The sequence below is a fragment of the Castor canadensis genome, chromosome 3 (assembly GCF_047511655.1).
Source record: "Castor canadensis chromosome 3, mCasCan1.hap1v2, whole genome shotgun sequence".
Classification (NCBI taxonomy): Eukaryota; Metazoa; Chordata; class Mammalia; order Rodentia; family Castoridae; genus Castor; species Castor canadensis.
Window position 1 is genome coordinate 29,924,825 of NC_133388.1, and position 12,169 is coordinate 29,936,993.

Here is a 12,169-nt window from a genome sequence, read left to right on the forward strand (position 1 = left end):
TTGTGCTGGTCAATAGGCAGCAGCACTGTCAGTCTACAGGATGACAGATGAGCTCAGGAGTGCCTGGTAGTGACAAGCAGATTCCCTTTGTGCTTCTTAATTTCTATTTTCCTACAATGCAGTCGTGGACTTTACATCACTTTTTTTTTAATTTAAAACCTTTAAGGAACTCAATACCAATCACCCAATCAAACACTGATTCTAAACTGTATGTTTTAAAATTACGTTTATTTAGCGTATGTACACATAAAAGAGAAATCACCCTCTGATCCCACCGAGAAGAAAACATGCACAAACCCAAGGTATATGTGGAGGGGAGGGGCCCCGGCCCCAAGTTAGCGGTTGGGATGGTGCAATCCTGTGAGTCACAAGCCCCAGTCAGGGGAGGGCTGGACTGAAATGTCAAGACAGGCTGGAGCCCCGACTGTGGGTCCTAAAACAAGCGTGCTCCATAGCCAAAGGTCTGTTTGATGCCTTCAAAGTAGTACCGCTGCCAGCCCTGCCGCGTCCGCTCTTCCTCAGGGGCAGGGATGCCTCGACCTTCCATGCACAGCTCAGTCTCTCCATTCTTGTCAATGAAAGTTAAGGTGATGGTGGCAAAATGCCCTGTGGGAAGGAGAGGGGAGGTTTCAGATCCAGGATTTCCATGACGGTTTAAACTAGGGGAAGAAGAAACCATTTGGGGGATGATGGCAGTAGGTAAACATGGCTACTCACCCTCCGGCCAAGACTTAAACCTCCATTTCATCACAATGTATTTCTCAGGAACCTAAAATAATCAAGCTTAGTCAATACTAGAGACTCAATGTACCTGATCCTAGCTAGGGTTAGCCACCCTCCTTCTGTACAGAGTCTACCATCTGTGCAAGTATATTACTTATAAGAAAAGTCAAATACAGCATCCCTTTGAAAAATAAAACATTAACCAAAGAAACTATAGTCTTAAATTTTACCTACTCAACTGAGGAGAAAAGTCAGGAGTCTGGCCAGATAGAGGCTACAACGCAGGTCTGCAGCAGCAGGTACTCACCAAATCAGTAAATTCCCCAGTGACGTTGCCATCTACCATGTGGAACTTCCCACCTTTGTCTGCTTCTAACACGGCAGGAGCATGGGTGAAGGCTTGAACCAGCTACAGTGAGGAAAAAAGGTGGGGCAAAGATGCATGGCTCTCACCAGGACACAGGGCCAGATGCCAGCTGAAGCCTGCATGCCTTGACTCTCATTTCCCCGGTGAGCAGGTCCTGGGTCTTCCTCTATTCTGTTCCACTACAGACCAGGTTTTGACTTCAGAAAATTCTTTCTGAATCTGGTCCCATTCACTTTTCTAACAAGAAGAATTCAGTAGTTCCTACTTACATGACCCCCAATTAGTGCAAACAGAAAAAGAAAGAGGGAAGGAAAAAAAATCCCCTTTGCTGAGTGGTTCTAGTCATCAGCACCGCCCCTGAATGCTGGGGGGAACCTGGACTGGCAAATGCATGAACCTGCAGAACAAGCTCACACTTACCTCTTGAGTAGTAAACACGCGATAGAGTTCTTCTGGTGATGTCAAGAAGGTTTCTCTAAGGGTGATCTTACAGGTAGGGATTTTGACACCAATAGGTTTGGCCTGGGTTTTTGAAGGAGCAGATTTAGCCTGTGAAAGTGGTAGTGAAAAGGTCAGTTTACAGTAATGGTGAAGCTCCAACCACCATGGCTTCAGGGACAGACTCACTACTCACTCTCATAAAACTGTTCACTTCCAAAGTTCAGACTTGAAAGTGGGTGAAGGGAATTTGTGGGTGGATTCTTCACAGTTGTGAGAGAACTCTGCAAGAAATACCCTTAATTCCCACTAAAAGCTATCATCTAGGAGGAAGGTTTTTGTACTCATTAAAAAACCCATTGGAGGGCTTGGCTCAAGTGATAGAGCACCTGCCTAGCAAGCCTACTAAACGTGAGGCCCTGAATTCAAATCCCAGTATCGCCAAAACAACCAATGGCTAAAGGACAAGTCAATCATTTGGCATTTCTGAAGAGTTCAGTGTAATCCTCTAACAGAACTTCTATGCTTAAATAGCTGGAAGTAGGAGATTAGAGTATAGCTGGCAGTACAGCACTTGGCTAGCATATGAAAGGCCCTGGATTTCATCTCTAGTGCCACAAGGAAAAAAAAAAAGAAAGACAAGTTTTCTCTACTTCCAGAATATTCTTCACTGTGCACAAAAGGGCACTAGGGTTCCAAATCAAGTTCTAAGACCGAATCACCGAGTTCTGTATCTCTGAATAAAATATTTGCTCACCCTAAACTGGCAGGCAAACAGGATGAGATGACTAATTTCCTCATGGGTAAAGTTAGTGACCTAACCCTTGATACTTTGATGAGATCTTTAATATCAAAGTATGAAACATCAACGTTCCCGTTAGAAATGATATTGAAGGTTTACACAGGTGGGAGATTATCTTGGGCTCCTAACCTCCTAGATGGTGCTAAGTGCAACTGGCTTCTCTCTGCTCGAGGGGGTCCACCATAAATAAACCAAATGGTAACACATAGGTAGACAACTGCACATCACACACAAGGCACAAGGAGCAGGAGCAGGCTCAAGGCAGAGAGAAGAGGTGATGCAGAATAAGGAAGGTGGCAGTCTTCACCTCCCTCTGCAGAAAGCCTTTCCCATTACCAGAGAATACTGTTTACCTTGCGCTCCTCAGTTTTCAGGGCTGGCTGCCCAGCTGGGTCTATTGACTCTCCATTCACTGTGGGCAAGATCATGCCCTGGGTGAACTCTGTAAAGACAAAAATCCCAGCTCTGGGAGTTATTTCTTAGTAGATAATGTAGGAAACTCGACAAATACAGCTGTCTTAACCCAGAATGTAGAAATAATCAGAAAAGGAAGAGTTTCATCTAATTTACATCTTTTCTTTTTGTTTATGCCAGACAGGTACGAGTATACTATGGTCACTGGGATTATCTGAAAATGCGTAGACTCTTGATTGAATTGGAAGCATTACAATTTGTTACTAAAGGTACCCAATGGAGTAGCACTTCAATCACTTCAAGAGTGGATAATCTACCCAGCACCTATGGACCATGTTTAGTGCCTTTCCTCTGCTTTGTCCTTGTAGAACAGCAACAATTAATTATGGCAACAGAGCACTGGTTTTCACTTAAAAAAGTGATCTCCGTCTGTGCTAGTTCCCTGTGATGGTCATTGTATGTACTCCGACACCAGGATCAGAACAAGCTGGCAGAAGCAGAATCCCAGGGGAGAGCTGAGCTCACCTCTGTTTAACCACCTCAATATTCCTGGAGAAGGAATATCAAAGATAGTCCAGGACTATACTCAATAGTCTTTTAGATCAGTGCTGGTTAATGGAAATTTGCAAGCCTCAAATGTAATTTAAAGTTTTCTAGTAGTCACATTAAAAAGTTAAGTGAAACAGGTGAAATTTTACTTGTATTTCAATCTCATGTATCCAAACTATCATTTCAGCATGTTACCATTGAAAAGATAACTGATTTTGCATTGGTTTTTGGAACCAAGTCTTCAAAACTCATGTATTTTTATACTCACAGCCTATCTCATTTGGATTAGCCACATTTCAAGAGCTTTAATAGCCAGCATATGAGACAATGCAGCTCTGGATCTTTCCCTTACTCAGAGTTTAGAGACTGACTTTGAGGTGAAGTAAGCCCCCACCCCCAAAATTTTTACCCATTTGCCAGAGAAAGTACAGTCCGGCCCCTCAGTCAGCATTTGACAGGTGGAAGGCTGCCTCCTCAGGCACAGGTAACTACTCAAGGGATACCTGTTTTGAGGGTGCTGATGTAAATTCCCATTGCTTCTCTTAGAAGTTTCACCCCTTCTTCCTTCATTAAGGCCACGAGATTTGTGTCAGGCTCATCTTTGGCAAGGCTCACGCTAATCTGAGTGAAAGATCAGAAGAAGTTGGTAAATAACTTGAGAGACTTCCACATCATGGAATGTGGGAAATGAGCAATCAGCAAACTGCTGACATTTCAAAAGAAAATGTGTAGAGAGGGGTATTTGTACAATCCCCATAGTGATCCTTCTCCAGTCCTCTCTGACAAGGCAAAGGTGCTAATATTAGAGTCCATTTCACTAGCTAAAGCAAAGAAATTAGTACAAGTTCCTCCGGAAGCTTCCAATGACACCAAATAGCGAGAAACTTATCTACAGATTGTGGTTCTGAATGCTTAGACCAAACTTGGACTACTAATCTTGAATAAGAGGCCATTTTTCTCATCTAAGAGTAAGAGGACAGGGAGAACTTAGACAAGGAGTTAGGTGCACAAACCTCCACTTCATCCACGCTGTTTTCATCAGACAAATTAGGGATCTCCACATGTCCCTTGTACTGTACTCCTGTCTTAGAGGTACCTGTCAAAAGCAATGCAATGCCATTAGCTTCCTCCTTTGCAAGAAAGGTCTCTTCTTCTAAGGTCCAATCAGAATACTACACCACATATGCTTCCTTTGACCTCTTTATTCTGAGAATACCAATAAAAGATATAATCAGGTGCTCCCCCCACACTGTTATTACAGTGTGAGACTGAGAGCTACAGAGATTAGGCAGCAGCATGAATTCTACCAGGACGACTTGAGGAACAGCCATTAGACAGTTCTATATAACATTTGCTCTGAAAATATGAATTTACTCCCATGTGACCGATATGTTAGAAACAATTTGATTGTGAGAATTTCACATTTGTGTCTATGTAATTTCATCCATGAGAAATAGGCAAACACAGAAAACTATACCCAGCTGAACTGAGCTGTGCACAAATAAACAAAACACACACAGCACAAAACACCTGACAATGGCCTTAGTTTACCATGTGTTGTGTGCCACAACCACACACATCTGAAGGTGCTATGTTCCCTCTGACTTCAGATGATCCTCCTCCTACCTCTTCACAAAAATCCCAAGCTGGAACCCTTCTGCATTCCACTATCATAAGGAAATTTCAGGTCTTTTTCAAGGTAAAACACTGTATCTATTAGAGTATTTATGTATTTCTTACCATTTTACATGTGTTAAATCATGCTACCAGTTTTTAGTTCTTATGTTTTTAAAAATGTGTCACCAACAAATTTTTTGGTGGTTGTGTCAATAATCCCATCTCCCCTACAAACTGGTTTTTATCAAGTGATTTTTACATAGTATGGCAATTTTTAGGAACACGTGTTGAACTATACCAGAACTATTTCAAAATTAATCAACATCTACCTTCACCTTTTAACTCAGTTTCTCAATGTATAAAAAGAGGACCAAGCAAGACACAAAATTCCTTCCAGACTACAATGCTTAGGTATACTTTAAACAAAAATCAGAAGAATGATGGAGGGGGTGAATTCAACGATGATATACTGTAAGAACTTTTGTAAATGTGAGCCTCTGAACTATCAGGACCATGCACACACAGGGTCCCAATGCTTTCCTGGCATCATTACAGAGGGTCATTCAATTAAAAGATAGATAAGGCAGCCCCAAATTATAGTCACACACCAGCTTCACTAGCACAGTGGTCTAGTCTAACCTGCTAAGATTCATACCCTGGAGAGTAAGAAATGATCAAGACTTAAAAACTCTCCTTCTCCCTTTTAAGTCATTAATAAGACAAATGTAAAATGTAGCCAGCCCAAGGAAGTATCACCTTATATATCCTGACATAGACCAAGGCTAAAATATATAGTGGCCAGACACTTCACTGGTGGGGGCTCACGAGACCCAGAGAGAGGAAATCCATTTAAGTGTCCCACAGTGGCAGAGAAATTTCACCACCTTTCTTCCAAGAGTTTGTAACTCCTCAAAAAGTGTATTCTCCATCTATTTAACAGGTCAACGGAAATCCAGGTAGACTCTTTCCTGATAGCCCAGCTAATACTTACCTGTCCAGTTTAATTTGATGCTCCATTCATAAAAGAAGATAAGTTTGCCTTTTCGATTGTTAATGGATGCCTCTCCATCAAGTTTATTCACTTCTGTCACCTCACATTTGCCCTCATCATTTTGTACCTGAACTGCCAGAAACAGAGTTTTCAGCTTTTCTGTGGACCAGTTTGAAGCATCCCTCTCTGTCCTGCAAAACAGAAAGAAAGCTATGGACCAGCAGTCAAACAAAGATTATACTGCCCCATGCAAGAGAAGGTAAGGTTGAAGGAGGCTGGACAAAATAGTTGGAAACGAACACAAATACTCTTCGGTTCTACTTCAGTTTATCAACTAACATGTCACTCTCTTTTAGGAAGACACGGGGCTGCATATTGTCAACAAAGACAAGTGCAGTACAGAATGGCACAAACTAGAAAGTTATGCTACCCATTCTCAGCATTGACACTTGACGCTTTAATATGGCGCCCCCATTCGGCAAAGAGGAAAACTGCAATACAGCTGAGGTAAGATGCACAGCATTTACCTAAAAGGCCCAGTAAGGAATAACCCAGTAATGCTGACCTCATTCGTACAGTTCTCACCTGTCAAGACTCAGACAGCACTATAAACGCCCTACACATTCTATGCCCTCTAGGTGGTCTCAAAAAAGTCTCTCTTGGACTTCAAAACTAACCACAACAAAAATGAGGTCAGGTACTCTGTGTATGTTAAGAGGGAACAGGTGTGACAAGAAGGGAGCAAAAAAAAGTCACTGCTTTCCTACTTATTCACTACTAAGTAACAACAAAAAGAGCTCCATCAGAGTAAAAATACAGTAAACAGTATGAGCAGAGTTCAGCAGAGTTCAAAGTAAACATTATTATGGAAGATTTAATGAAGGCAAGCTTTTAAGAACGAACGGTCTGGCTATGAAATACAAACCACAATTGCCTGGCAACCTGGAATTCTAACACAAACAACTTAATGGTTCCGGGTGAGAGGCAGCGTCTTCAGCATCCGGAGCTCTGGGCGCCTTGCGGAACGTGTTCCAAACCTTCTCCCGCTGGACCGAGGCAGCGGTCCTCTGTGACTGACTTTTAACCCCACCGTAACCAGCAAAATAAAAATTACAGCGCCCGGGCCTTGAGACTTCCCCAATAGTCTCCCAACACAATCGAAAGGAGTTTGCATTGCACTGACTCGTCCGGCCACGTGTAGGAAGCATCTCTCAGCTCAGGCTGGATGCAGCAACTAGGGCGTTCTGTTCTCTGCCATCTGAAATTGCTCCCCTGGGACGCACGCACCCTACCACGTCGACCCCCCGCGCTCCAATCACGGAGACGTGGCCAGGGCTGGAGAGGACCCCTGCCACAGGAAGGACCCTCTCTCCCACCTCCCATCTCAGGTCAGGCCAGCCTGGGCCCAACCTCTATCCGCGCCAAGGTTCTAGGAACATCATAACCCTAGCCTGATCGCAGCGCTCCCGCGGCCTTCCTTGCTGGCCCTCACCAGTGCCAGTTGTTGACGTTGGTGGCGTCCGCCCGCTCCTCCACGATCCAGCGTGGGTCGCCCTCACCCCACTTGGCCATCGGCTCGCCTATCACGCCGCCACCAGCTCCCAAGCAGCCGCAGCCACAGCCACAGCCTCAGGACCGCTCGGTCCCAGCCGCCCGGCAGCGCCTGGAAACTACTAGAAGCGGCCGCAACACCTCCCGGCTTGCTTTTCCCTCCACCCCCACCCCCTCCCCGCCTTGACTTCCGGCTCCTCCCCACGCCTCCCGGCTACTTCCGTTCCAGCTCGGCGAAGCGGAGGTTCCGCCTGTTCTAGAGTTCCTTCAAAACTCCCTCAGGTAACCTCAAAGGGGCACGAAATCCAGCTCCTCACAGTGCCCTTCCTCACCCGGAGGGACACAAAGATCATGTCTCTTTGTTTCCTTGGACCCTAAATCGGCCTTGCTGTGCCTGATGGGAGTTGTAGTCTCGTTAATTGACCCTCTGGCTAACTGCGGAAGGTCGAGTTGAAAGTAAAAGAAATGACGTAGCATGGAGCGCTGGGGTTTCTGGGGGCGGTAGTCAAAAAACCCCATAGTCTACTGGGACAGCAAAGGTCAAGGAACTACAAATTCCAGGATGCTCTGGAATGTCTCACCTCTTTACGGGTGAGTCCCCCGTGACTGTCGTCTTCCGCCCTTTCTCTATGCCGCACTGCCTGCTTAAAAAGGCTGGTCGGGAGGCTGAGGCCGGCGCTGTCCTGAGAGGGAGGGCTCGGTGTGGAAGAGGTGAGGGTGTCCCAAGACCTTCGGCTGCGTATACGGCGGAGTCGACCCTCTCCGCATCCTAATCCTCTTCCCCTCTTCTCTGAGGCATCTCTACACCCCCACCTCCGGCCTGACTAGAAGTCAGGCCACTCCTTGGAGACAGAGTTCGCTTGGAGTTGGGGCTTGCAGTGAGCCCCAGCGTGTAGCGCAGAACCTGACTTTTGGTACTGAACGGACATTTTCTCTCCCTGGGACCCTCCGGGTTCTGCTGACTGCGGTGGATTCGTGGTTTCCTGGATGTTCGCCCGTAGTCATGCTGTTTTAATCCACATTGTCTAGTCTCAGTTCACAAACCTCACCTTGAAACCGAGTCTAACTTCTCAGTTGCTGGTTTCTAGTGTCCTGAAACGGGGAACGTCTTGGTTATGTGTATTGCCTGATCTCCTCTGTTTTCCTACGTCGTGTTCTGTTCTTCCCTCAGAACTGTCACCCTGTCTTGTGGGTTCTCAGTAGACAGGGGACAATAAGGTCAAGGCTCTGAAGTATATTTTAGATCATGTTGAAGCACCTTTCTTAGTCATGCTTCACTTGTAATAATTGCTTTGTAACCTCTAGAGCTATTAAATCATTATCATTTGCCAAGTAAATCTAGCTTCTCATTTGGTATTAGAAGTACAAATTGATTATTAGGTGTCCACTGTCACTGAGTGGTTAAAAAAAAAGATCCCAGAGCCGGGAGCCGGTGGCTCACGCCTATAATCCTGGCTACTCAGGAGGCAGAGATTAGGAGGATCGCGGTCCATGCCAGCTCAGACAAATATAGCGGAAAAAAAAACACCCATCACCAAAATGGGCTGGTGGAGTGGCTCAAGGTGTAGGCCCTGAGTTCAAGATCCGTTACCGCCAAAAAAAAAAAAAAAAGCCAGAAATTCTCTGGTGGAGTAGTGTGTTTGTTAGATACATTCTGTGCTCATCTGTAGATACTTAAAATAGTGAAGATCTACCCTAGATTTCTCAAGGGTGAGAAGTAGGTAGTTAGAAGGACCATGGAAGTCAGAGGAAATAGTCCTGAAGCCAGAAAGCCTGAATTGTAGTCTGGAATAGGAGTGATTAACAAAGTTGCTTTGATAGTTAATCCTTTTGTGCATCATTTTCCTTATCAGTGAAGTGGAAATGGAATCTGCCACGCCTACCATACTGGATTGTTCTGAGGGTCAAATGAATGACAAAGTACTTGATGAAATTATACATGTGCCACAGACATATTTATATGTTCTGTACACATCTTTGATACTTGTGACCACTTCAGAATTTTTTAAATCTTTAGCAAGCTTCTTGCAAGGTATCTTGATTAATTAGTAAAAGTTAATTGTGGGCATTGACTTTCTGCCAGACACTAAGCGATTTACACATATTATCTGGCTTAATCCTCATAAAAATCCTATAAAGTAGGTCATCTGTTTTGTCCCTTTTACAGATGTTGACAGAAGATGTTGCTAAGATAACCAATACTAAAAGGAGGTGAAATTTATTAATTGCTTTCTGTGAGGCACTCTGTTAAGTTCTTCACCATGACCCATAAGGTAGGATATTATTTTCTCCAAGGTTTAGAAGTAAAGTCTTTATTTAGTTTGCTCAGAATTGGAGAGGTCAAGGCTGCTTAATTACAGTTTTATGCTTGTACCACTATGAGGAATGATTTTATTGAGTCTTTCAGCTTTTTTATTGGTGTTTGATTCCCTAGAATTAAATATAGAAAGGGATTTTTTTAAAAAAGCCACCTTTGGATTCAGTAGGAATCTGTGGTATCTGCTGTAAGAAAGGACCAGATAGCAGAAGTTTCCCACCATACCTTTGCCATCCTTATATTTTCTGAATAGGAATTAGGGAGTGAGTATAGAGTTATTAAGGGCCACCAAAAGCCTCAATAGGGTTTCCATGGTGTGTGTTTCTAAAACTTTTATTGAAAAAGGTGCTGTTGAGATGAAAAGCAACCTGATTCATTAGAATTTGATTTTGGATTTACTATTAGTGCTGTGAAAATTTTGGTACTTAGTTCTTGGCCTAAACCATAGTTTTCACTCTAATCCAGTTGGCATTGATAGTTTAGTTTGTAATTGTAGAGAAAACCTTGTTTTCACAGGGTGAGATCTAATTTTAGAGTAGTTATGAAAAGGACTTGTGGTCTTTTGACTAATTCTTACTATTTTCTATTCTTGGTCATGCTCGTTTTCTGAATAATGATCAAGTTGTTAATAAAATAATCACAACTTGAAGATATTGGCAAGATAATTCTGCTTTTAGTTGCTTTCATTCTTTTAGGGATTTAAAAAGCATACACAAGAGTGAGATACCTGCCAGTTTTATTTACTGTAGTATTCCCAGAGCCTAGAACAGTGCCTGAGAGATGGATGGCACTCAGTAGGAACATGGTGTATACATAGATGTAGTTATTGTGTTTTGTGTGTGCTTTTATTGATCTTTGTGTTTTCAACAAAATTTGTGATGAATTCATACAGCATTTGCCTGCCTTATGTTATTAACCTTTACACATACCTATGCTGAATCCTTCAGCAGAAGGATTGTGTCTTGTACTTTTAATAACCCTTACAACATCTGAAAGAGTACCTTGAACAAAGTAGAGGTTCTGGGAATGAATGACTATTTCTGGGTAACTAGAGAATCAAAACTATGATACAATCTGTTGGAAACCTCCTTTTATATGGCAGACTCAGTATTTGTCTTACCAGATTCTTTTCTACACACCTGACTTCTGGAGCAGTTAGTAGTGAAGATTGGGACTCTTTTGGGAGGGTCCCAGAGAGAACCATGTATCTGTTTTCCTCTCCAGATGAATCGGACAAAGGGTGATGAGGAGGAATACTGGAACAGCTCCAAGTTCAAGGCTTTCACCTTTGATGATGAAGATGATGAGCTCTCACAGGTAGGTTTCCACAAACAACTGCTGAAGGTCATACTTATTATAGAAGTATAATATCACTTGAAATTTCTTCTTACATTCTGGGTAACCTGGCTTTTGACTGTGTCTCCATTAGGTCCATAAATGATTTAGGCCAGATCTTTTGTGTTAGTTTTCTGTTCCTATAACAAAATACCTGAGTTGGTAGAGTGGCTCAAGTAGTAGAGTACCTTCCTAGCAAGCATCTGGCCCTGAGTTTAAACCCCAGTATCATAAAATGGAACAAAACAAAAACCTGAGATAATCAACGTATATAGAGAAAAAGTTTATTTTGGCTCATATTTTGGAGGTTCCAGACCATGACTGGTTGGCTCTGTTGCCTTGGGTCTGTGGTAAGGCAATACATCATGGTACAAGCACATGGCAGAACAAAGCCAGGAAGCAAAGAGGAGTAGGAGTGGGTAGGATTCCATAGTCCCCTTTGACGGGATCCCCCCAGTGAACTGAGGACCTCTCGGAAGGCCCCATATCTCATGGTGCTATCCAGGGACCATGCCTTTAACACATAGGCCTTTGGCAGACATGAAATGTCTGGATGAAACTATAGCAATATCTGTGGGAAAAAGTCCTCAGGAAAGAGCCAGAAAGATTGCAAAAACCAACTAACTCACTGCCCTTCATACTTTACCTTCTTAAGATGTTTCATTCCTTTCAGGTTTTTTTTTTTTTTTTTTTTTTTTTTTTTACCACCCGTCTTTTACTCATGTGATAAAATTTATTTATCTATCTATTTATTTATTTTTGAGATGGTGTATTGCTATATTGCCCATGCTGTTCTTGAACTCTTGGGCTCAAGCACTCCTCCTGCCTCAGCCTCCTTGGACACGTCCCTCTGTGCCCAGCAAATTTATTTTTGAGAGATGACCTGTATTGGAAGTTTCCAATATTGTAATCTATTTTTTTTTTTTTTTTTTTTTTTGGTGCTATTGGGGTCAAAACTTGGACTACACCTTGAGCCACTCCACCAAGCCCTTTTTTTGAGATAGGGTCTCATGAACTGTTTGCCCAGGCTGGCTTTAAACTGCAGTCCTCTTGATCTCTGCCTCT

General features: G+C 43.2%; 2 protein-coding genes across 9 annotated transcripts in view; one reads left to right on the forward strand and one right to left on the reverse strand.

Annotated features, from left to right (window-relative positions):
- Positions 1-209: 209 nt before the first annotated feature.
- On the reverse strand, positions 210-7,630 carry Ahsa1 (activator of HSP90 ATPase activity 1). Its single transcript, XM_020162212.2, has 9 exons — positions 7,394-7,630; positions 5,902-6,092; positions 4,307-4,389; positions 3,797-3,914; positions 2,684-2,772; positions 1,511-1,639; positions 1,031-1,132; positions 718-769; positions 210-606 (listed from the first exon to the last, which is right to left on the reverse strand). The coding sequence occupies exons 1-9, from the start codon at positions 7,471-7,473 to the stop codon at positions 434-436; spliced, it is 1,017 nt and encodes a 338-aa protein (XP_020017801.1). The 5' UTR covers positions 7,474-7,630; the 3' UTR covers positions 210-433.
- A 15-nt stretch (positions 7,631-7,645) lies between these two features.
- Vipas39 (VPS33B interacting protein, apical-basolateral polarity regulator, spe-39 homolog) overlaps positions 7,646-12,169 on the forward strand; it is a 35,221-nt gene continuing 30,697 nt past the window's right edge. For 3 of the 8 annotated variants that reach the window (XM_020162213.2, XM_020162217.2, XM_074067460.1), the window contains exons 1-3: positions 8,048-8,163; positions 9,620-9,725; positions 10,994-11,086. In XM_020162213.2, the coding sequence (XP_020017802.1) occupies positions 9,714-9,725; positions 10,994-11,086 (105 nt within the window). In that variant the 5' untranslated portion in view covers positions 8,048-8,163; positions 9,620-9,713. The other 5 variants (XM_074067458.1, XM_074067459.1, XM_020162215.2 and 2 more) reach the window with 5 other exon arrangements.

Coding starts and splice junctions, on each gene's coding strand:
- Ahsa1 (XM_020162212.2), bottom strand. CDS start 7,473: ATGGCCAAGTGGGGTGAGGGCGACCCACGCTGGATCGTGGAGGAGCGG. Junction 2,773..3,796: donor CATCAGCACCCTCAAAACAG/GTATCCCTTGAG, acceptor TTGTCTTTACAG/AGTTCACCCAGGGCATGATC. Junction 1,640..2,683: donor TGAAAACTGAGGAGCGCAAG/GTAAACAGTATT, acceptor CCACTTTCACAG/GCTAAATCTGCTCCTTCAAA.